Here is a 25,296-nt window from a genome sequence, read left to right as displayed (position 1 = left end):
GAATGACAATAGCCTAGCTGCTGAGGGCCCTCCCTTTAAAGGCTCTGTATTTCTCCGTACAGGAATTTGGATTCTGAGATGACAGTCTACCATTTTCCTCCTTTGACGTCAAAGCAATACAAGTCTCTCTCCTCCTCAATAACTCGTCCTTCTTCTGATGTGGCCTCCTGGGCAAGTGCTGGTAACAGATAACATCTCTATGTCTTGAAATACCCAGAGTGTAATCCAAATACCTGCTAAGTATTTCATCACCTATTTTTAAAAGGGTAGCTGATTTCAAAAGAGTTATACAGAAAGGAAATAAAGAAAGGAATACGGGAAGTCCCAAAGTAAAAGTCTCTGTTGCAAAACACCCGTGTTGTCACCCTGCCTGGCAGGCTCCCCTCGGGGCCCGGTGACTTTTCCTTTAATTCCCTGTCTCCCTCCTCCCTGGTTCTTCCTTGTCCCCATCCTTCGTGCTGAGCTGGCCGTATGTATGGCCCATCTTCCCTCTCCCAACAGGCTCCGCTGGAAAAGCAGGCCTGTCCCTGCCCGGCCCCTGTGCGATGTCCTCCGCACTCAGGCCAAAGCCACATGCCATTATGATGAGGAAAGCAGGAAGTTTCTCTCCCGTTGCTCTGTGCCCATTATCCCCCATTATCCTTCCTTTACTGGGACCCTTTCTAACTCCTGTACCTTAAATCCCTTTTTTAAATGGGGTTAAAAGCTCAATATGAGTTTTTTGCTATGAAGAAAGCAGCAGTTGCACCTAGAGGGACGAACCCTGGATTTGTGCGATCCAGGCACCGGAGTAGCCGGGGGAGGAGGAGCGAGCGACGCCGCCAGGCCCGCCCGGGACGTTGGGTTTCCAGGGGTCTTTCCAGAAGGATCGCGGCGCCGTCCCCGCCGCTCCTGTGTGCCAGGCCCGCGCCCACTCTGCGCGGGGACAGGCGGCCTCGGTGGGGTGCGGGCCGGGCGGCCCCAGAGGCCTGGGCCCGGCCGCGCTGGGCGCCGGGTCCGGGAGGAGCCCGGGCCTCGCGAGCGGGGAAAGTCCCGCGGGGGCGGCGCGGGGGCGGCTCTGCGGGCGGGGCCGGCCTGGGCGCGGGCGGCCGCACGGGCTCCCCTCGCCGGCCGCGCCGCCGCTGCTCGGGAAGAGGCGGGCCCTGCGCGCCCCGCGCTCGCCATGGCGGCCGAGGCGGCGACGCGCGCGGCTCGGGGGACCCCAGGCAGGAGCCGGGCCGCGGCCTGAGCCACCGCCGAGCCTGCCGCGCCCCGCGCCCCGGGCCATGCAGCCGCCGCCGCTGTGGCCGCTGCTGTGGCTGCAGCTGCTGCTGCTCGGCGCCGCGGCGCCCCCGCCAGGTAAGGCGGGCCTGGGGCCCCAAAGGCCGGAGGAAGGCGCTGCCGTGGCGGGTGGGGTCCGCGGGGTGCCCCGATCGCGTGGGGTCCGCCGGGTGCCCCGACCGGGTGGGGTCTATTGGGTGTCCGGACCGGGTGGGGGTCCACGGTGTGCCCCGACTGGGCGGGGTCCGCGAGGTGCCCCGATCGGGTGGGGGGTCCGCCGGGTGCCCCGATCGCGTGGGGGTCCGCCGGGTGCCCCGACCCGCTGCGGTTCCGCGGGGTTGCGGGAGCCGACGGGCCGGGGGAGCGAGCCCGCAGCGGGCGTGGGGCGCGCGCCGGGGAATTCCGGCGGTCTCTGGTCTGGGAGCTGGAGCACTGGGGGGAGCGGCGCGCCGGCCCCGAGGAAGGGGACACTCGCAGTGCGCCTTCTTGGAGCGGGACACACTGCCGCGCCTCTTACCCACCCCCACCCGTGCGGGGAAACAGTGAGGCTCGAGTCTCCGACTTTTTCAAAATGAACAAAGAAAAAATCGAATCCAGGGCTTGGGCAGGGGCCGTCTCCGCTGGCCACAGATTGCTCACCCCGCCAACCCGAACGTGGCCCCCGCCCGGGTGCCCTCCCGGTGGCCGAGCTGGAAGCCGGACTCGGTCCTGCAGCCGCGGGGCCGAGACCTCCGTCGCGGACTTGTGACCTGACCAAGTCTTCCCTTGGCCGGGCGCGTGTGATACTGGAAATGAAATCCGGATCGCCCCCAAATCATGCACATGGGGGGCAGCACTCGGGGCAGCACCCAGGAATGGCTGGGTCCCTTCAGTTGGTGGTGGGGGTGTCAGCCGGCCCCGGCTGTTATCCCAGCCCTGCCCCCACCCCGGCAGCCCCTTCCCCGGGCTCTGCCTCCTTCTCGCTTCGGCACCGACTGACCACACTTTCGAGCCAAACATACTAAGAGAAAAGAGGGGGAAAGACCTCCGGGAGGAAAATGTAGATACAGGTGTCTCCGTATGTTTCTGTGTTTGTGCCGCGCCGGGTTCTTTCCCGTGGACGGACGAGTGTCATAGTGTGAGTAGCACTTACATAGTCTCAAGAGTGTAGAAGTTTCTTCCCTTCTGAAGACGTCGTAATTGGTGTTGGGGATTTGTTCCCCTTGTGATTAGCGGTTTTTGCTTGGGAGTCGAATAAGCGAGTTTGGATCCTGACTCTGCAGCTGGCCAGCTTCAAGGCTTGAGCAACCTACGTGTGCCCCTCCCTAGGCCTCCTTGGGGTGAGATTTGGAGACTGCCCGGGCCGTGTGGCCGGCAGGTGGTAGCACCTCGGGTCAGTGCTTGGTCTGTGAACTGTTTGTAACTCACCTGCGGTGAGTCCAGAAGTGGAGAGAAGTATTTGGAAACTTTACAGTTCGACATTGCTACAGCGTCCAGGTGCATGGCCGTGTTTCTAACGATTCACTTTTGTTGTATTCTCCAAAAGTTTTGCTCTGCGTGATGCATTGCACATAAACTGGATCCACAGATCCTTTGACAAGTAGTAGGGCTTTATACTAATCTCTATTTTTGCAGCTATTTGGAAATTTTTCATGCTAAGCAGTTAAAAAAATAACCTAACTGGGTTATTTTTAAGATAAACCCTTTTTAAGGCAAAACACAAAGTGAAAATATTTTTTCTTTTTTTTAAATTTTATTCTTTTTCTTCCCCTCCCCCTAGCAGTGTCCAAAGTGAAGATATTAACAATGGTTATATGCTAAAGGGGTAGTAGAAAAGTTTCCATCTTTTCCATAATTTACAGGTGTCTTTCAGTAATCATGAAACTGCTTTTATAGTTGGAGGGGGGGAAAAAGAGTATTGGAAACAAATTTTTAAAAAGGAAACTTAGAATATCTATCCCTTAGAGCTTATGTAAAATATTGAACTGGATACAGTTTGTACCAATGCTTTATTAAGTGTGGCCATTCGCTCTAGATATACAATGTAATCAACAGCTCAGAAGTGCAGTGAGTCAACTGACTCTTTAGTTATTTAATTACCTGAGTATTGAAGAATTAAGGCTTCTATCTGTAATTGTAGCAGCTGCTGCTTACTTTTCCAGTGGTTTGGATGTGTACTGTGCCAGGTCCATAGTTTGTATGCTTAAAGACCACTAAGAAAGACCCTAAATCCCTGACAACATAAAAACCATTGCAAATGAAGGCACAATAGGTAAATTCCTGTTTGTCCCTAATCTCAGCAATTGAAACAACCACGTAGCTAGAATGCTTTTGGCTAACTTTATAAATGATAATCATAGCTACCCCTTGTTGGGCCACTATTCTCGGTCAGACAAGGTGCTAAGCACTTCATATACATTATCTTTCTTCATTTTCTCAACCATTCTTTTGTCGTAGGTAATATCCCCATTTTACTCCCAAGAAAGCAAAACCATTCTTTGTAGAAAGAGACAAATGATCTAGATAAATAACTGGATGTCTGGCTTTTCCTGAAGAGAGCAACTTCCTGGTTATGGCTGAGGAATCAGGAAATGTTTTTTTTTTTTACTTCTTATCTGCAGGGTGTTGGAAGTGGGATCGATCGTTGTTGGAAGTGGGATCGATCGTTGATGATCGTCTAATTGGTTTTCATCATAATGCCTCCCACAAAGAAAGATCCTGAAGGGTCAGTCCTCAGTTGTCTAGATTAAATGATTAGTTTAATGTTAATTTGATTTAATTTTATTACCTATGTGTGATGTGTGTTAACCAGACTATGCATTTAAGACATAGGATATCCAATTCTTAAATATGTATAAAGTCTTAAACACCTGGATCAGGGTGAGTCAGAGGTGACAGGCAGGTTGGGGCAAGAAGGCAGTGTTTGTTCACCCATAACTTCAACTAGTAGTTGGTAAATGCTACTCTTGTTAGGCACTGAGCATATAAAAATGATTAAGACAATCAATGTAGAAAATAGGAACATTGTTAGAAGAACAGATACAGTAATTGCATTTGACCGGGCATGGTGGGCTCACGCCTGTAATCCTAGCACTCTAGGAGGCTGAAGTGGGAGGATTGCTTGAGGTCAGGAGTTCGAAACCAGCCTGAGCAAGAGGGAGACCCTGTCTCTACTAAAAAATAGAAAGAAAGTATCTGGACAACTAAAAATATATAGAAAAAATTAGCCAGGCATGGTGGCGCATGCCTGTAGTCCCAGCAACTCGAGAGGCTGAAGCAGGAGGATCACTTGAGCCCAGGAGTTTGAGGTTGCTGTGAGCTAGGCTGACGCCACGGCACTCACTCTAGCCTGGGCAACAGAGTGAGACAATGTCTCAAAAAAAAAAAAAAAAGTAATTGCATTACAATATGTGCTATAATAGATACACATACACTATGTGCTATAATAAAAAGTACTATAATACAAATATGAAAAAACTTATTTAACACTACTTGCTGGGAAAGTTGAGGAAAGTTTGATAAAGGAAGAACAAACTGAGCTGGGTTTTGAATCATGTTTAGGAGTTTGTCAGATTGAAAAAGAAGAAGAAATAAAAGGTGTAAATTATGTAGATCCAAAAGAGAACAGAGTAAAGAGTGATGATGATTATTCTGTTTGGCATGAGATCATGCAGAGTTTTTCAGCCTTTTCAAATCTGAACTGCTCTCTAAGCCAGGGATGGGCAAATTTTTTTCTGTAAAGAACCAGGTAGTATGTAGACAGATGGTCTTGTAGAAGTTTGGTGAAATGGCGGATTTCTGAATTATATATGGTACTTGGGACTCTGATACATATGGAGATTGATCAAATCATGTTTATATGTTAGAAAGTGTGGTTATTTCTCCTCTCGCTTTTTGCAAGTGTCTCTTGGTTCCTAAATGTGGTTTCTTGGAAATGAAATTTTGATAGTTGAATTACTTAAAATATCCCCTAAAAGGACTTGTATTTCCTTCTATTAAGAGTTGCTTCTCAGTAATAGGAATAGTTGCTATCTAACGTATAAGTCTTCTAGATCGGAGCAGTAATCTATTAGTCCAGTTCAATAATCTTGGTTTTTTAAATTAGTACTAGGGTGGGAGGTTTTTGTTTCTTTGGTTTTTTTGGTTTGTTTTTGTTTTTGTTTTTTGAGATAGAATCTCGCTCTGTCACCCAGGCTGGAGTGTAGTGGCATCATCATAACTCACTGTAACCTAAAACTTCTGGGCTCAAATAATCCTCCTGCCTCAGCCTCTGCAGGACCTGGGACTATGGGCACGTGCCACCATGCCTGGCTAATTTTTTGTTTGTTGATTTTTTTATAGAGATGGTGGTCTCACTATGTTGCCCAAGCTGATCTCAAACTCCTAGCCTCAAGCAATCCTCCTGCCTCAGCCTCCCAAAGTGCTAGGATTATTTATCGGCATGAGCCACCATGCCCAGCCTAGGCTAAATCTTGTGACAAAACATATCAATAAGTTATTTTACTACAAAAAAATATTTTTCAGTTTATTAAAAGCAGTTACAGATGTATTACATTATCCAAGAGGTTTCTCAATAGGCAAGAAGAATCAATAAAAGTACATTATTTTAATTACAATAATTTTTAAAACTTTACGTTTTATTTATTTACTTTATTTATTTATTTATTGAGACAGAGTCTCACTTTATTACCTGGGCTAGAGTGCTGTGGCATCAGCCTGGCTCACAGCAACCTCAATCTCCTGGGCTCAAGCAATTCTTCTGCCTCAGTCTCCCAAGTAGCTGGAACTACAGGCATGTGCCACCGTGCCTGGCTATTTTTTTCTATGTTTTTAGTTGTCCAGTTAATTTCTTTCTATTTTTGGTACAGACGGGGTCTCGCTCTTGCTTAGGCTGGTTTTGAACTCCTGACCTTGAGCCATCCGCCCACCTTAACCTCCCAGAGTGCTAGGATTACAGGCGTGAGCCACCGCGCCTGGCCAAAAACTTTGTATTTTAAAATTCATCATTTATAATGCCTGCTCAGCACAGCAGACTTTGGGAATATACTGACAGTGGGGCAGTGGTTCGTCAGCTATTCGAGGTGAGAAGAGAGAAGCAAGCTGTGACCTGCGGGAACCCGGCAGCTCTCAGCCATAGCTCCGTTATCCCTCCTTCCTGCCCCAGTGGCGCTTGCCGGGAACAAGGCGGGACATGTCCATCAGAACAGCCATGGAACAAGGCGGGACATGGCCGTCGGAACAGCCGTGGGACAAGGCAGGACATGTCCGTGGGAATAGCCATGGAACAAGGCGGGACATGGCCGTCGGAACAGCCGTGGGACAAGGCAGGACATGTCCGTGGGAATAGCCATGGAACGAGGCGGGACATGGCCATGGGAACAGCCATGGAACGAGGCGGGACGTGGCCGTGGAGCAGCTGTGGGACATGGCCGTGGGAGCAGCCGTGGCCATGGGCAGCTGTGGCCATGGGAACAGTCGTAGCCGTGGGAGCAGCCGTGGGACGAGGCGGGACATGGCCATGGGAACAACCATGGGACAAAGACAGGAAGGCTGCTCTAGGACAGGCCTTCTGAGATGTGAAGAGGGCATTTCTATGGGCGCTTTTTAAGGAATTGGCAGTCCTTGGCACTTCCTTGTGGCACCTGCGGTCCCTTTCTCCTGTAAGGTAGGGTAAGGTCACAAGAGACTCAGACGGAAGGCGCAGCCGGCTTAGGTGCGTCCCTCGCACCGCAGTCAAGTGGAGTTGAAGAAAGTGGACGGCTGGTCTGGGAACCCCCACCGTCACAGGGACGCTGTCTGCTGTTCCCCAGGTCGGCTGGGGTGGAAGCCCTGGCTTGTCACCCTGGGGGCTGAATGTTGATACTGGAGAGAAGGAGGTGCTAGCAGGAGGAGGGCCAGAATGTTCCCGCTGGTTCCTCCCCAGAGATGGGAGGTGGTAAAGGACCAGTGCGCTGGGCAGAGGGACAGTCCTCAAAAGTGTCCACATCCTAATCCCTGGCACCCGTGAACGTGTTACCTGATGTGCCAAAAGGGACACTGCAGATGTGAGTTAAGGATCCTGAGATGGGAGAGGGAGACAAACTTCTGGCTTTCAGAACTGTAAGATAATAAATCTAGGGTTTTTTTGTTTTGTTTTTGTAGAAACAGGGTCTCGCTGTTTTGCCCAGGCTAAAGTGCAGTGGCTTTCACAGGTGTGATCATAGCTCACTGCAGCCTCCAGCTGCCAGGCGCAGTGATCCTCCTGCCTCAGCCTCGCAAGGAGCTGGGTCTGCAGGGCGCACCACCGTGCCCGCTAACCCTGGGTTGTTTTAAGACTGTAGGTGGCGATGTGTTACAGCAGCCATAGGCGGGGAAAGGAGGTCTCTGGGAGTCTTTGACAGGCACTCACCCCATAGGGCGCCGCACAGTGGTCCCCCTAAGGGATGGATGGCCTCAAGGCCACACGTGGCCCTCCAGATCCCAGAGTGCAGTCTCTGTCTCACCACTGAATCCAAACTTCACAGAACAAAGCCCTTTATTAAAATGTTCTATAACATTTGTGGTTTTTTTCCTTTCCTTTTTTTTTTTTTTTTTTGAGACTGAGTCTCACTTTGTTGCCCAGGCTAGAGTGAGTGCCATGGCGTCAGCCTAGCTCACAGCAACCTCAAACTCCTGGGCTCAAGCAATCCTCCTGCCTCAGCCTCCCGAGTAGCTGGGACTACAGGCATGCGCCACCATGCCCAGCTAATTTTTTCTATATATATTAGTTGGCCAATTAATTTCTTTCTATTTATAGTATAGACGGGGTCTCACTCTTGCTCAGGTTGGTTTCGAACTCCTGAGCTCAAACGATCCACCCACCTCGGCCTCCCAGAGAGCTAGGATTACAGGCGTGAGCCACCGAGCCCAGCCCGTTCTATAACATTTGGATTCAGTTTAAAGGCTGCAGTCAAGGGTCCAGAATGCCACATGTGGCCCCAGGGCTGCAGGTTCCCCACCCCGGGAGAGGGGCCGGCCTCCCACCACCCCACTTTGCCTGTCTGCCTTTCGCCTGGTCATCCTGTGGGATGCTATGAATGGGGACAAGTGTTAGCTGCCTGAATGAAGGCCAGCCAGAGCTCGCAGGTGTGGGGGGGGGGCACCTGTAAGTGGCTGCAGACTCTTGATGATGCATCCTGCAGAAGAAGAGCTGGGGGCCAGACTGCAGGCTGGTCTGGGCGCTGCACTTGGATGACACATTTACTGATAACGTGTGATTTGAATTTCCTGCTTTGAATTCTGGAACAGCCTGTTTTTCTAACCTTACTTTCCACCTTCCGGGCATTTCTCATAAATCTTTCATTCAGAGAAAGTGTTAACCTCATTGTGTTTTCTTTGTGCAGAGAAGGCTCCCTGAGAAGTATCTGCTTGGGGGGGGTTGAGTGTGTTTCTCCCAGGCCACTCCAAAGAGAGGGTTCTGATACAGGCAGTGTTCCCTGGGGAGTTTGTTATTTCATTATTTATAGTTCTCAAACTTTAATGTGCATAAGAATCAGCTGGAAAGCTTGTTTAAAATGCAGATTTCCTGGTTGGGCCTGGGAATCTGCGTTTTAACAGGCACCCAGTGATTGTGATGCTGGGGTGTCCTTGAGAAATGGGACAACTCTGGTGGTGCCCAGAAGACAGCACTCTTCCCCACGAGCCCTTTGGGCTTTGCATACCTGATGCGGGGTGTTGGCGTGTGTGCACGTGTGTTTGGGGGGGGCTCACCAGACACTCCCTTGGTACCAAACCTGGGGCCAATATTGTCACGTGCTCACCAGTTTAATCTTCACCACAGCCCTGTGGGGTTACTGTTATTGATCCCTTATTCCCGAAGTGGAAACCTTCGGGAAGGTTCGGGAAGGCTCGGACAGCTTAAGCCACCCACCCAGAGTCAAACTCACTCCCCGAGGGTGGGACAGGGATCCCAGTCTGGCCAGACCCCAAGGCCCAGGATCTGATCTTAACTGGGACCTGCAGGTGGAAGGGCCACCCCAAGCACCTCTTTGCTTTCTACTGACTGTGCCAGTAGGGCCACCTTTGTGGTCAGAGGCGGGGCTGGGAGTGGCGTATGCCCAGGGAGACCAGGTAGTACCGTGTCTGCACTTTGACAAAAACTGAGTGGTACAAATGACTTAGGTAATGTGTGTTTAAATATTTCTTTTTTTTTTTTTTTTTTTTTTCTTTTTATTTTTTTACCAAACAAATCCACATGGAAGTGTTTAAATATTTCTGCAATTGATTTTGTCCCTTTTGGACTCTCTCTCTCTCTCTTCCCACCTTCTCTTGTTCTCAAGACCCTCTCTCCCAGCTGCCTGCCCCCCGACACCCGAGGATGCGCCTCCACAACGCCGAGCAGGTGCTGAGCTGGCAGCCCGTGGTCCTGAACAGCACGAGGCCGGTGCTCTACCGGGTGCAGTTTAGATAGTAAGCTGGGCATCGCTGCTGGGCTGGCTGGGAGCGTGGGGGGCCGTAGGGAACCCCAGGGCCAGCTGCTGGGGCCTGCTCTCCGCGGGTTGTCATCAAAGCCGTGGGAAGCAGGTATTTCTCTGGTACTTTTAAAACCTCCCACTCATCCGGAGACTTAAACAACACGACAGTCAGAGGGCTCTGCTGTCAAACCACACGGCTTCTTGTTTTGGTGAAAGTTTATTCTTTCACTGGTTTCAGGAGAAGGGTTGTAAAAAAAAAAAAAAAAAAAGGCTTCATTCTGGTCATGGAAGGACAATGTTTAGTCTTTATCTTTTTAAAGACTGAACATCTGATTTATTTAACCTTATGCACCAAATACAGCCCGACCAGAAATGGATTCGGTTAAGCACGGTGAATTCTCAGTCTCTCGGCTGTTTTTCCATTTTGTGCGTCATCCTGGGCCCTCATTCCATCTATCGCCTCCTTGCCAAGCTTTTTCGGAGTTGGCCCCCACTTGATTTCCAAATAAACCCATATAGGAAGAAGACAGGCAAAGTCCAAGTGCTCAGTTATTTGTTTGTTTGTTTTGTTTTTTGTTTGAGACAGAGTCTCACTCTGTTGCCCTGGCTGGAGTGTCGGGGCATCAGCCTAGCTCACAGCAACCTCAAACTCCTGGGCTCAAGCAGTCCTTCTGCCTTAGCCTCCCGAGTAGCTGGGACTACAGGCATGCCCCACCATGCCTGGCTAATTTTTTCTATGTATTTTTAGTTGGTCAATTAATTTCTTTCTATTTTTAGTAGAGACAGGGTCTCGCTCTTGCTCAGGCTGGTCTCAAACTCCTGACCTTGAGCATCCCACCTTGGCCTCCCAGAGTGCTAGGATTACAGGCGTGAGCCACTGCACCTGGCCTCAGTTATTTGTTTACCTTGCTAAATAGGTTAATTGAAGATAAAGGTAAAATTATTGGCTAAGTCACTTTATACTACTAAAGTAACCGTGCTCCGCTTTGAAGAGTCAGGAAGGTCTCGGCATTACTTTATCCTAAATGGACAATCCAGCTCCCCATCAGAAAGAAAATACACAAAAACTAGAATCACTGCAGTGTATATTTATATCCATCAGTAGGAAAATGGCAAATTGTGGCATGCTAACTTACACTTGAACACTGAACCATAGTGTTTGTTATAATTATATGTCACCTGGTAGAAGCTGCAACTGTGTAAAATTTGGGATATCTTTTAAGCATAGAAAGATAATGTGGAGAAATTATAGGCAGTTGATTTGTTAAAAGAGTGGGTTTCATGCTAGGCGCAGTGGCTCACGCCTGTAATCCTAGCACTATGGGAGGCCGAGGTAGGCAGATTGCTTGAGGTCAGGAATTCGAAACCAGCCTGAGCAAGAGTGAGACCCTGTCTCTACTATAAATAGAAAGAAATTAATTGGCCAACTAATATATATAGAAAAAATGAGCCAGGCATGGTGGCACATGCCTGTAGTCCCAGCTACTTGGGAGGCTGAGGCAGGAGGATTGCTTGAGCCCAGGAGTTTGAGGTTGCTGTGAGCTAGGCTGATGCCCCGACACTCACTCTAGCCTGGGCAACAAAGCGAGACTCTGTCTCAAAAAAAGAAAAAAAAAATAGTGGGTTTCCAGATAACATCTTATTCATTTTATTTATTTATCTATGTAATTTTTTGTAGAGATGGTCTCTTGCTATGTTGCCCAGGCTGTTCTCAAACTCCTGGCCTCAAGCAATCCTCCTTCCTCGGCCTCCCTCTTATTCATTTTTCAATATCCGCTGTCACAATATTTGCTTAATAAAAACAGATGCTAACCTGGGGTTTGAAGGTTATCTCCAAATCACTTTTTTTTTTTTGAGATGGAGTCTTGCTTTGTTGCCCAACCTAGAGTGAGTGCCATGGCGTCAGCCTAGCTCACAGCAACCTCAAACTCCTGAGCTCAAGCAATCCTCCTGCCTCAGCCTCCCGAGTAGCTGGGACTACAGGCATGCGCCACCATGCCCGGCTAATTTTTTCTATATATATTAGTTGGCCAATTAATTTCTTTCTATTTATAGTAGAGACAGGGTCTTGCTCTTGTTCAGGCTGGTTTCGCAATCCGCCCGCCTCGGCCTCCCAGAGTGCTAGGATTACAGGCGTGAGCCACCGTGCCCGGCCTCCAAATCACTTTTATCTGGTCCTCCAGTAACTATAAATTACCAACATGGAATCACCTATGACAAATGGAATAATTTGCTAGACTGTCTATACAGTTTGCAGAGCCCGGTGCAAAATGAATACGTGGGATTCCTTGTTCAAACAGGATGAAGAATTTTCAAATGGTGACCGCAGAGCATCAAACCAAGCGCCCTTCTAAGAGTAGGGCCTGGTGTGACTGGGCTGGTCACGTGCCATGAAGTTGGCCCTATTCTCAGCATTCAGTAGACATAATATTCTTTTTTTTTTTTTTCTTTTTTTTATTTATTTTTTTTTCTTTTTTACACTCAGATACACTCTCAGAAGTAGACATAATATTCTAGAGCTAACCAGGACACTTTCTGTGGAGGAAGTCACGCTGATGAGAACTGCATTAAAGGCTTAGCATTCCTGAGCCTTCAATGGGGAAGTACGTTTGTGGGTTGACAGAGGAGGTGCCTCTAAATGCTAGAAAAAACTTTATTGCACTTTTTTTTAAGGCCTTTGACAAATGATAACTACAAGTAATGCTAAAAACACACACACACACAAACCTTTGACAGAGTTTCATATCATCGACTAACCTGTTTCACTCTGACTTGTTTACGGGAAGCATTTTGAAGATATTTTTTTCAGGCATAGAGGTTGGTTTTAATAAAAGAAACAGAGATTGGGGTACCTGTGAATGAATGTCCCTATTAGAAAAAGTGGAGGAGGTCACTAAAAACTAAAAGAGAGGCCAATTTTGTTTTCTTTTCCAATTGTAGATTTGATGATGGCAGAGGGCCTTTGTTTTTGTTTTGTTTTTAGATACTTTTAGATGTTTGGGACTTTTTATTAATTTTGAGGCATGCAAGACTTAAATTTCCATCCTTTTTGTCTTCTACGATAAAGCCTTCCTATAATCATTTGTGGAGGTACCTTTGTTTTTGGCACTTTGTGGGAGAATTTAAAGTTTAAATCAGGGGTTGCAGATGGTGGCAGTTTGGCTCCCAGTAAATAATTTGTTTTAATTAGTTACCAACATGAAGAAATCTGAAGATTGCATTTTTTTAAAAAAAAAGAAGGATGATTTCTGGTTTTCCTTGAAAATGCAGCCAGTGGGCAGCAGGACCCCTTCCAGGTCATGCCCACTCTCAGCCCTGCCTAACCCAGTCTTCTCAAAACTTTTTTTTTTTTGTAGTTTCTTCTTTTCTGATTTTAATAGCAATTCATGTTCTTTGTAGAAAATCTGGAAAACCAAAAGAAAACAAGTGTATAATTAAAGTAACCTATTTGTCTACACTCCCAAGAATAAGCACTCTTCTCGTGTTAGTATATTTATCTCTAGATTTTTTTTTTCTTAATGCACCCACTTGTTTGTGTGTGTGAGCATTTCTTAATGCATTTTCTTAATGCACCCAAATGTGTGTGTGAGCCAGGCACGTTGGTGAGTGCCTGTAGTCCCAGCTATCAGGAGACTGAGGTGGGAGGCTCTCTTGAGCCCAGTCTGGACAACATAGCAAGACCCTGTCTCTAAAAGAAAGAAAGAAAAATGTGTGTATGTATGTAGAAACCAAACCAAAATGGAGTCACACTTTTGGGTTCTACCTCCTTTTTTAAATTTCTTTTTAACTTAACATAGTTGAGTGTATGAACATTTTTTTCATGTTATTATCTCTGTGTAATCTTTGTTTTATATATTTTATTGTATGAAGTATTACACATGCTGTGTTCAACTTTTGCCCACTCATGGGCATAGATAGTTGACGGCTTGTGACTCATAAGTCACATTGTTTTACACGAATCATCTCTGTTTATTTCCTTACATTTCTGGAAGAGTAGTTGCTGGGTCAAAGGGGACAAGCTTAACATTTTTGCAGGTGACCTAGCAGAGGCTGGACATAGCTCTTGAGTTGCACAGGTGCCTCGCCTGTGTTCCATCTCTCGGGGACAGAGTGAGCGATGGAAGTGGCTCGCTTTGAGGCAGGAAGGAGGTTAGAGTATCTTTAAGTATCTTTATACCTGACAAAGCAATCACTTACCCCTTCTGGCGCATGCCCCACCCAGAGGAAGGGCCAGTGGTTTGGGGTCCCTCTCCCCATTAGGGTCTGTGACCCCGGAGCTGGATGCTGTGTGCATGTCGCCAGCATCCTGAAGAGGCTTTCATCTTGGGACTTATCACTTGCCCCTTTGACAGAAGGCACAGCTCAGTCAGGGTCAGAGGTACAGTTAGAAAAGTGTGGTGCATGGAAGCTGGTGGCCTGGGGGCAGGGAGGGATCCTCAGCCTCGTCTCCTCTGTCCCCCTGGCCTTGCTTTCTGGACCAAGGTTGCTAACCTAGAGGGGATACTGCCCACTGCCCCTGCTCAGGCTCCTAGCAGCCACCTCCTTGGCTTTTCTGAGATCTGTCGCCTCTGATAAGGACAAAGGTCAGAGCTGGGGACTAGAGTCCCATGTATGGGTGTGGCATTGGGGCTCTAGGAAATGTACTGCCACTGACACAGGAGTAACTGTGGCCATGTATTTGGCAGGGTTTTCATATGAGTGAGGCAAACCCTCTTTAAATGGGCAGGTATGGAGTGCAAACAAACTCTTCACTAGCAGGAATCATGAATAGGGTTTGCATGAACACATAGGCTGCAGAGACTGAGCTTGAAGCATTCTAATCAGCTCTGGGATAGAATGGGAGAAAGTATTTGCAAATCTTATGTCTGATAAGGGACTTGTACCCACAATATATAAAGAGCTCTTACAACTCAACAATTAAAAGACAAATAACCCAGTTAAAAATTAGGCAAAGAATTTAATTAAACTGTTCTCCTAAGAAGATATACAAATGGCCAATAAGCACATAAAAATATGTTCAAGGCCGGGCGAGGTGGCTCACACCTGTAATCCTAGCCTTCTGGGAGGCCGAGGCGGGTGGATCAGGAGTTCGGTCAAGAGTTTGAAAACAGCCTGAGCACGAGCAAGACCCCTGTCTCTATTAAAAAATAGAAAGAAATTAATTGGCCAACTAAAAATATGTAGAAAAAATTGGCCCAGCATGGTGGCACATGCCTGTAGTTCCAGCTACTCGGGAGGCTGAGGCGGCAGTAGGATTGCTTGAGCCCAGGAGTTTGCGGTTGCTGTGAGCTAGGCTGATGCCACAGCACTCTAGCCTGGGCAACAGAGTGAGACTCTGTCTCAAATAATAAAAAAAAAGATGTTCAACATCATTATTCGACAGGGAAATGCAGATCGAAACCACAGTGATATACTACTGTACATCCACTAGGATGGCTACAATAAAAAAGATAGTCTGGGAGCGGTGGCTCATGCCTATAATCCTAGCACTTTGGGAGGCAGAGGTGGGAGACTTGCTTGAGGCCAGGAGTTTGAGATTAGCCTAGGTAATAAAACAAGACCCCATCTCTACAAAAAATTTAAAAAAAATAGCCAGGCAGGTGGTGCTCGCCTCTGGTCCCAGGTACTTGGGAAACCAAGGCAGGAGGATCACTTGAGCCCAGGCAGTCAAGGCTGCAGAGAGGTATGATCGCACCACTACACTCCAGCCTGGACAAGAGAGCAAAGACCCTGCCTCTAAAAAAAAAAGAAAAGAAAGAAAAGAAAAATAAAAGACAGATAATAGCAAATGTTGGTGTGGATGTAGAGAAATTGGAACTCTCATACATTACTGGTGGGGATATAAAATGGTGCAGCCACTTTGGAAAACAGTTTGGCAGTTCCTCAAAAAGTTAAACATAGAATTACCCTATGTCCCAGCAGTTCCACTCCTAGGTAGATACTCCAGAGAACTGAAAACATATACCCACACAAAAACTTGTATATCCATAATAGGCAAAAAGTGGACATAATCCATCTGTCCACCAGCTGATGGATGGATAAACAATATGTGGTCTGTCCGTATAATGGAATATTATTTGGCCATAAAAAGCAATGAAGTACTGATACATGCTACAAGATGGATGGACTATGAAACACGCTAAGTGAAAGAAACCAGCCACAAAAGACTGATCATATTGTATGATTCCATTCAGAATAGGGAAATCTATTGAGACAGAAAGTCGATTAGTGGTTGCCTAGGACTTCAAGGGGGAGGGGGTTGAGAGAATATGAGGAGTGACTGCTAACAGGTACCAGACTTTTTTTTTTTTTTTTTTTTGAGACAGAGTCTCACTCTCACCCCTGCTAGAATGTAGTGGCATCATCATAGCTCACTGCAACCTCACATTCCTGGGCTCAAGCAGTCCTCCTGCCTCAGCCTCCCAAGTACCCAGGACTACAGGCTTGACATCACGCCTGGCTAATTTTTGTTTTTAGTAGAGATGGAGTCTCACTCTTGCTCAGGCTGGACTTGAACCCCTGAGCTCAAGCTGGATTTGAACCCCTGAGCTCAAGCTATGCTCCCACATCGGCCTCCCAAAGTGCTAGGATTACAGGCATGAGCCACCACACCCAGCCAGATATCAGATTGCTTTTTGGGGTGATGTAAATGTTGTAAAATTGGTGTAGTCATGGTTGTATAACCCTGTACATATACTAAAAACCATTGAATTGTATACTTTAAAAATGGGGAAATTGTACAGTATGTGAATTATATCTCAATAAAGCTGTTTTTTAAAAAACCAGTTCTGAGGAAACAGTTACATATGAAGAAGAGAGAATTCTAGGAATTGAAATCCTGTTTTCCCTCCCAGCACTGCTAGTAATTGGTCGGAGGTCACCCCCGAGTCCACAGGGGTGAACTGTACACAGATCACAGCGACAGAGTGCGACTTCACCGCGCCTGGCCTCTCCAAGGGCTTCCGGATGGATTTCAATGTCGCTCTGAGACTTCGAGCTGAGCTGGGAGACCTGCATTCTGCCTGGGTGACAATGCCTTGGTTTCAACACTATTTGAACGGTAAGAAAACTGGAGTATAAAACTGCCTTTATACTTTCCAGGCTTGCTTCACTTGCCTCTTCAACAAGCACGCACTGACCTTGGAGGCTGATGCTAGGAGAGCGTGACTTGCCGAACCAGGGGTCAGCAAACTGCAGCCTGCAGGCCAAATCTGGCCCGCCACTTGTTTTTGTAAATAAAGTTTTATTGGAACGCGGTTATGCTCACCTTTTCATGTGTCTGTGGCTGCTTCTATGCTGCAACAGTAGAGTCGAGTAGTTGCAACAGGGACCATTCGGACCTGCAAAACCCAAATTTACTGTGGCCCTTTCCTGAGAAAGTTTGCCGACCTCTGTATTTGAAGGATGCTAGCACATTGGCCTCACTGATCACCTTGGCCTGTTCTGGTGCAACTTCTTTATGTTGAAGAAAGTCTTTCATTCAACCTCGAACAGTGTCTGGCATGTGGTAGGTATTCACTAATTATTTGTTGAATGATTGATGAACAGACGTGTCCCCAGATATTGGAAGGAGGCAGAAGGACCTCAGATACTAGTTCTTACATTTTTCCTTCAGTGATTCGTTTGTCACCTGTCGGCTGTGCCAGTTTTTAAAGAATTGGTGGTTTGTGCTAGCTGCCTTGAGGGACAGAAACAGAGAAGACAGGGCAGTCCCTGCTGGCTGGTGATCTGCTGTGGACAAGCCATTTGTCCTCAGGTAGAGAACCAGCACCCATGTGAGCTGAAAGAAATAATAGTTACTGCCCCTGCCCAGAGGACGAGAGATGGTAGCAGAAGCAGAACATGTCGTGAAAGTGGGTGCAGCCCGAGCTAAGCAGCAATGCTCTTGGTCAGTTACTGGCTGGGTGGGCTTTCCTGCCTCCACTTGTAAAGCTTGAGGCAGTGGGGGTCTCCTATCACCACTGTCGTTGCTTTTGGTGGCCTTGGAATCAGTGGCCAAGAAGATGGTTTACCGGGTGGAGGAATGAGATGGTGGTTGGAGGAGTCGGCCTTGGGCCCAGTCTGGGTTTATAACCCCACCCTGCCATTAACTGGCTATGTCACTCTGGGCAAGGAATGTCCCTGTGGGCTTCAGCTTCCTCACCTGAGAAATAGGGATAACCTTATATGGCTGTTGCCCAGCTCTGAGTGGACGTGCCCGGAAGCCGCCCTCTGGAGTTCCCCATCGCTCCGTTGAGCCGTTCTTCCTTCAGTGCTTGGAGAGAAGACACATTGCTTCCTCCTCTAGAGAAGAGTCTTATCAGGATGATATCAAAGTCTAGCCCTGGGACTTTCTTAAGAAGGGCAGGTCTGTGAGCACTGTCCCTTCAGCTGCATGGTGACTAGCCATGCTCCCAAGCAGTAATGGACGTGCCCAGAGAACGTTCCTGTGGAGGTAACAGTCCTGTGGCGGGCACCAGGCCCTGCAGGTACTTCTGCAGATCCTGTCACCTGGCTGGGGAAAGGGAAGCTGGAGAACGAGTATGCCCACATCTGTGAGCCAGTTCAATGAAAGAGCTTTTTGTCACTAGCACCAATCTGTGAATGTCACTCTGGCTGGTGGTGGGCTAGACCCGGCCCTGCCTTTGCCCCGGGCATTGTGTGGACTCAGCTTCTCCACCAGAACAAGGGAGATCCGAGGGCACAGGTGCCATTGCATATAAAAATAAAAATGTGTATGTGTGCATATACACACACACTGTATATATTCTATCGTGTTACATATGTGTATGTATCTGTGTGTGTCCATATGTACATATATAGTTTTCTGTTTGTAATTCTTTTCCAGTTACTGTTGGGCCTCCAAAAAACATTCGGTTGACCCCAGGAGGTGGCTCCCTCATCATCAGTTTCTCCCCTCCCTTTGCAGTCGACAGCGCCGACGCCTCTTTTTGCTACTACGTCCACTACTGGGAAAAAGCAGGAACCCAACAGGCAAGAGCATATTTCTTTGTTTGGATTTTTTCTTTGGCATTTCTGGTTTAGCAAAAGAAAGCAAGCTTTAGCAAGGGCTGGGAGAACAGGGTATCCCAGTATCTCCTTGGAGGCTGAGCCCTGGGCCTGTTCTAATCCTCCTCTGCAAGACCTGGTTTTCTACTCACCGTGCTGACACTTCCCTCCCCGGATGGATCTGAAGGGCCGCTCTTCGGCGTCACATCCTTCCTGTTGTTTGGGGTCCAGACTTTGCTGGCCCACCTGCTCCTGACGCCTTTGCCACACAGTGGAGTTGGGAGGAGGTTTTGTTGGGCCTGTTTCCACAACAGGGAATCCACGAGTGCAGTCTGCGGAGTCTACGCCAACATCGGAACAGTGTGCAAAGCGGGCTTATGTGAAACAGGCGCGAAAACTAGAAGGTGGGAGGAGTAGCCAGGGAGAAGTCCCAGCAGGCTGGGGGAGGCGTGGCACATGTGGAGAGATGCCAGTGCCTACAGGGACCAGAAACACAGGCCACGCGACAGGCTTCACAAAGATGAGTCAGGTCACAGGGGCCTGATGGGCCCTAGGATAGTATGAGAAAACAATGATGGTCTTGAATCGTCTCCCGAGCCAGTGATCCCAGCTGTCTATAATTCTTTTTGGGTTACAGTGGGGCCTGCAGAAAGCCATTTGGGTGACCCCAGGAGAACTCTGTAAACTTTATGATTTCCTGAATTCAACATTATTATAATTTTTAATAATAATAAGAGCTTATGTTTATTGAGCGCTTTGAGTTTGGTGCTGGGCCCGGCATGTCAGGTGCCTCATCTCATTTCAGCCTTATACCAACCTGTTTCAGAGAGAAGGAAAGAAACCGAGTCGTTAGGTGACTTGCCCCAGGTCAGCAGCAGGCAGAGCAGAGCAGAGACTTAGCTTCAGGGCCCTGCTCTTACCCACGTGGTTTCCTCCCACCTGCTTTATATTCGCTCTTTCTCTTCCTTTCTGTACTGCGAGCATGAAACTGGGGAGGGCAAGAGCCACTGAAGGACAGGCCTAGCATCTGGGGAACAGGGAAATGAGAATTTCCCCAAATCAGGGTTCAAGATCTGGGTCAGCTGACCTAGAGCAGCGAGCCGGGGGGACGCAAATGGGCGAGATAGCTGCCTCTTCCGAGTGCGTCTTCTCTTAGGGATCAGATGCGGTCCTGGAAATGCAGGCGACAGGGTGGAAGCTCTGGAAGCTCCACGTTTTTCTCCACTCTTTGGTTGGCTGCTTGACTCAGGGCCTGTCCATACTTTTGTTTTCTTATGATGGAGTCGCCCCACTGCACTGAATGGTCCCCCGGGGAGCGAGTTGCTATTGTATCGTAGAGCCGAGCGGGGCTGCCCAGTGCAGGAGGACCCAGCCCCCAGGTCGTGGGAACCAGCCTCGCTTAGCCAGCTCCGAAGGCAAGGCGCCCGGCTGGGCTTCCACCGCCAGCCCCGCAGCACTGGGCGGCTCCAGCTGCGGTTTCCTCTTGTGTAGGAACCGGCACTTTTCAGCTCAAACTAGAAGCAGGTCGGGAATAAAAGGGACATTACTTCCTAGGTTGATTTTTTTTTTCTCTCTGTTGACTAATATGACTAATATCGGGATTTGATTAACCATGAAACACAAAATGTTGATTTTAAAGGAGAAAATGTCACCCTAGAAATTGGGGTTTGCTAAATTCCAGTCGCTGCAATGGGCGCTCTGAGACCTCACAGCCGGAAACACAGCCCCTAAAGCCATCGGCACCTTTCTCAACACTACCCGCCAGTTCTCACGTGTCAGCTGCGAGCTGGTGACTCTTTAAAATCGGCATCTTGTTACTCTGGTTGTGGCGATCACTGTGAATTGGAGCAAACAGCGGTAACGATAGAAGTGGCTTGACTGTGTCTGTTCCAGCGATTTACAAGCTGTGGTTGTGATGGTGTTTTTACACAGGTGAAAGGCCCTTTTAAGAGCAACCTCATTTTGTTGAATGATTTAAAACCCTTCAGAGTATACTGCTTACGAGTCGAGGCACGACTGCTTTGGAAAGAAAACATCAGGAGACGTGGGCAATTCAGCAACATATCTTGCTACGAAACAACAGCAGATGGTAAAATGTACCTTCTTGTGTCCTTTCTGAGCTGGGAAAAGAATACTTCTAAAATACTAGAATCGGGGCTGGGCGCGGTGGCTCATGCCTGTAATCCTAGCTCTCTGGGAGGCCGAGGCGGGCAGATTGCTCAAGGTCAGGAGTTCGAAACCAGCCTGAGCAAGAGCCAGATCTACTATAAATATAAAGAAATTAATTGGCCAACTAATATATAGAGAAAAAATTAGCCGGGCATGGTGGCACATGCCTGTAGTCCCAGCTACTCGGGAGGCTGAGGCAGTAGGATGGCTGGAGCCCAGGAGTTTGAGGTTGCTGTGAGCTAGGCTGACGCCACAGTACTCACTCTAGCCTGGGCAACAGAGTGAGACTCTGTCTCAAAAAAAAAAAAAAAAAAAAAATACTAGAATCGGGGAAAGCTTCTGAGGTGGCAGACGGGAGGGCGCTTGGCCGCGGGTGTGATGAGCTAGTGCCGAGACCTGTGGTAGCAGAGGCTGCCAGGCAGCCCGCACGTGCTTTGTTTTATCACAAACAGGGTCACTTTCCTAGCGGTGAACTTAAGCATACCAGGCGCCAGGCGGGGGCAGGGGGAGTTGTCCCTTTTCCTGGGACAGGAATACTCCTTAAGCAGCGCAGATGGAAAATGAGCTGGTGTCTCTGTCATGTGTGGGTTGGCATCTTGTTCACTTTCATATCGTCTTTTTAGACTCCACCAAGCTGCAGCAAATCATCCTGATCTCTGTGGGAACCTTTTCGTTGCTGTTGGTGCTAGCAGGTGCCTGCTTCTTCCTGGTCCTGAAATACGGAGGCCTGATTAAATATTGGTTCCACACTCCACCCAGCATCCCGGCGCAGATAGAAGAGGTACGTGCACACGCATCTGAATGGGTGACACGTCACGCTCCACTGCCCCCCAGCCCCCGGCAGCCCCTAAGAGGGCAGCAGTGGACAGAGCTGTGGACACAGAGACTTCAGTTAAGGATGGTACAGGGTCGTTTGTACACCCATGTCCTTAGTGGCATTATTCAATCAAAAGGTAGAAGCAGGCCAGGCGCGGTAGCTCACGCCTGTAATCCTAGCACTCCAGGAGGCCAAGGCGGGAGGATCACTCAAGGTCAGGAGTTTTGAGACCAGCCTGAGCAACAGCCAGACCTTGTCTCTACTAAAAAATACAAAGAAATTAATTGGCCAACTAAAAATATATAGAGAAAATTAGCCGGGCATGGTGGCACATGCCTATAATCCCAGCTACTCAGGAGGCTGAGGCAGAAGGATCACTTGAGCCCAGGAGTTTGAGGTTGCTGTGAGCTCGGCTGACACCACAGCACTCTAGCCCAGGCAACAGAGTGAGACTCTGTCTCAAAAAAAATAAAAAATAAAAAGGTATAAGCAGCCCCAGTACCCATTGACAGATGAATGGACACCCAAAATGTGGTCTGGCCATACAGTGAAATATTACTCAGCCTTAAAAAGGAAGCAAATTCTGACACATGCTACACCCCAGGTGAACCTTGAGGACATTGTGCTAAGTGGAGTAAGCCGGTCACAAAAGGACAAGTACTGTCGGACTCCACTCATGTGGGGTCCCAGGAGTAGGCAGATTCATAGAGACAGGCAGCAGAATGGCAGTGGCCAGGGGCAGCTTGAAGAGGGAGCTTGTGTTTAGTGGGGACCGGGTTTCAGTTTGCAAGATGAAAAGAGTTCTGGGGACAGCAATGGCGGAGCTGGCTGTACACTTGAAAATAGTTGACACAGTAAATTTTATGTGATGTGTATTTTATCACAGTTTAAAATTTAAAAAAAAAATGGCAAGGGGTTGGCTAAAAAGGTGGCCTGGCCTGGAGACTGGCTGCAGTGGGTGCCTCTCCAAGGCACTGCGTCAGTCCTCTGCTCCCGGGAGAAGCTCTTCCCCCGTGAAGCCAGGCTGCAGGGTTCGGGGACTGGACTGTCTCCCTCCAGAAGGCAGCAGAGAGGATAAGCAAGAACACGAGCGCTGGGGCCACCAGTGCACTTAGGAGGGTTCCAGGGAACAGTAAACGCCCAGAGCTGTGAGCACCAGGCCTTGCCCACCTAGTGCTCACGGGCTGTGATTAGCATTTTGAAGGACTCGAGAAGGAAAAATGGAACAGGGCTTGTTTTCCGGCACAGCCCCGGTCCCACGTGGCTCTGTGAGGCGGTGGTCGGGACAGTCTTGGGATCAGAGGCTAGCTGAGAGAAGAACGTTTCAAAGTATTTGCTTCTGAAGGTTTTACATTATTCTTCAGTAAACCCAGAGTAAAGGTATTGGAAACAGAGTCTCATTCTGTTACATCCAGAATTAATATGTTAGATAAGGTCCAAGTGTGTAAAAACGTAGTGGTGCTTCGAGAAAGAACTGTAATCACTTGTTCCTCTTTTTGTCATGATATATTTAGAGAACATAGGCATAATGCAAATTATGTAAGTGTCAAATTCCCTGCTAGAACCTCCCTGGTTGATAGTGTCACAAAATAACAGCTTTCAAATGTCACAGAACGTTAACAGTCTCTCTCTCAGGGTAGAGCCACCAGCTGGGCCCTTGCAATGAATTAACAAGTTGTTTCTCCGGAGCTTAAAACACAAAGTCTTTGCACTTGTGTTTTAGCAAAGTGTGAAAATACCTACCAATGTCTCTGAAGTTACATGAGCGTTATGAATCATGTTTCACTTAGACGTCTGAGGTTTCACAAGTTCACATGATTCGGTTTTGTTCCTCTTCTAGTCAGCTGTAGTAAGCTGACTGTATCTCTGTGTCTTTCAGCGTTTCCAAGAACTAGGCACAAGGTTCTTGGTAACTCTGTGAGCTTGTGGCTCAGCCTAACCCCTCCTGTTGGGGACCTGGGCTTCCCGACCCCCCAGGGGGCTACGCTGCCTAAGTCCCCCACCCCAGAGACTCTTTGTTGTGTGTTACGTGAGGTAGAAACCAGCGGGGAAGGGAGGGCACGAGAACAGTGCTGTGAACTTTCCCTGTTTGTGCCCTGGTAGCTGAAGGGGAGCTCCCACTTCCTCCTTCACTGAACAGTTACTCCCTTAGGGACCTTGTAGGATTGAAAACCCAGGCCGGGCGTGGTGGCCCAGGCCGGGCGTGGTGGCTCACGCCTGTAATCCTAGCACTCTGGGAGGCCGAGGCAGGCCGATTGCTCAAGGTCAGGAGTTCGAAACCAGCCTGAGCAAGAGCGAGACCCCATCTGTACCAAAAATAGAAAGAAATTAACTGGACAACTAATATATATAGAAAAAATTAGCCGGGCATGGTGGCACATGCCTGTGGTCCCAGCCACTCAGGAGGCTGAGGCAGTAGGATTGCTTGAGCCCAGGAGACTGAGGTTGCTGTGAGCTAGGCTGACGCCACGGCACTCACTCTAGCCTGGGCAACACAGTGAGACTCTGTCTCAAAAAAAGAAAAAGAAAACCCACAAGCCTGCGCTGAAGGCCCCGAGTAAGAACTCGCTTTCCCTGAGTTACTACCTTTCACGCTTCCGGCGTAGTAAGGCAGTCGGCCCTTGGATTAGTACTAAAGTTACTACTGAGGTGAGGGGTGAAGGGGCGTTCAAGTATTAGAAGTTATTTCATTGTTGAAAAAAAAAGACAGAGAAAGAAGGCGGTGTGTCATTGGTACACAGCATAAAGTTACACCTGGATAAAACGTAACTGTGCCAACTAAGACTAAAGGAAAAGGTCTGGTGTACTGAACTGACAAACTAATTGCAATTTTGGTTTTCAACCCCTTCTAGTATTTAAAGGACCCGGCTGAGCCCATCTTAGAGGCGCTGGACAAGAACAGCTCACCAAAGGACGACGCCTGGGACTCCGTATCCATCATTTCAGTTCCAGGGAAGGAGCGAGAAGATGTTCTCTAGACACTTTGAACCAAAGCACGGGTCCAGCCTGCCCGCTCCTGGGAAGAGGATGTCGAGCGAGGGAAGCTGCTGTTGTTCCTTCTGGACGGTTCACACACCCGGCACTCCACGGTCCTGCCTCAAACACGTCTGTCAGAGCCTCCCGAGAGAGGCTCTGGGGAAGACAAGCTTGTTTTTTGTTTTTTTTCTTTAAAATAAGAATTTTCTGAATCATACATTTCTAGAATAATTCTACGGAGGTATCCTAGAAAAATGAAGGCTTCTCTGAAACACTAAAAAGGCATGTATGTATTCTTAGCAAGATGGATATGGTACAGCTCTGATACCTTTTTCAGTACTGGTTGAGCTGGGCAGTCAGGAACCCGAGTCCTTTCCTCAGCTCTGGCAAATGAGCCCAGTGCGTCAGGCGGGTCGCAGAACCTGTCCCAGCCTTTCCCAACGAGGGACACTGAGCAGCCCTTCACGTACAGTCCGCTGCTTTAAAATGTGATTAATTCTGTACATTTTTTCCTAGTAATTTAAGATTTTGTTTTTAAGCTAGAAATAAAAAATTGTAAACTTTTTAAAAAGTCCCCTGTGAAGTCTTTGCTTTACATTTCACTTTTATTTTGGTCTGTTTTCTGTAGTTTCAACTTTTTTTTTTTTTTTTTTGAGAGAGTCTCACTCTGTTGCC

General features: G+C 48.3%; 1 protein-coding gene across 1 annotated transcript; it reads left to right on the top strand.

Moving 5' to 3' along the window:
* Window positions 1-1,092: 1,092 nt before the first annotated feature.
* IFNGR2 (interferon gamma receptor 2) lies at window positions 1,093-24,767 on the top strand. Its single transcript, XM_012747051.3, has 7 exons — window positions 1,093-1,338; window positions 9,537-9,666; window positions 16,526-16,731; window positions 18,499-18,644; window positions 20,592-20,748; window positions 21,452-21,609; window positions 24,498-24,767. The coding sequence occupies exons 1-7, from the start codon at window positions 1,266-1,268 to the stop codon at window positions 24,621-24,623; spliced, it is 996 nt and encodes a 331-aa protein (XP_012602505.2). The 5' UTR covers window positions 1,093-1,265; the 3' UTR covers window positions 24,624-24,767.
* The last annotated feature ends 529 nt before the right edge of the window (window positions 24,768-25,296 follow it).

Source organism: Microcebus murinus, chromosome 1 (assembly GCF_040939455.1).
Source record: "Microcebus murinus isolate Inina chromosome 1, M.murinus_Inina_mat1.0, whole genome shotgun sequence".
NCBI classification, from domain to species: domain Eukaryota; kingdom Metazoa; phylum Chordata; class Mammalia; order Primates; family Cheirogaleidae; genus Microcebus; species Microcebus murinus.
The sequence above is the reverse complement of the archived record's forward strand: the minus strand, read 5'-3'. Positions and strand labels throughout refer to the sequence as shown.

Excerpts from the sequence above, each read along its gene's own strand:
- IFNGR2 (XM_012747051.3), top strand. The coding sequence starts at position 1,266 with ATGCAGCCGCCGCCGCTGTGGCCGCTGCTGTGGCTGCAGCTGCTGCTG. Across the intron at positions 9,667-16,525 it reads TACCGGGTGCAGTTTAGATA|CACTGCTAGTAATTGGTCGG; the intron begins GTAAGCTGGGCA and ends TTTCCCTCCCAG. Across the intron at positions 21,610-24,497 it reads TCCCGGCGCAGATAGAAGAG|TATTTAAAGGACCCGGCTGA; the intron begins GTACGTGCACAC and ends AACCCCTTCTAG.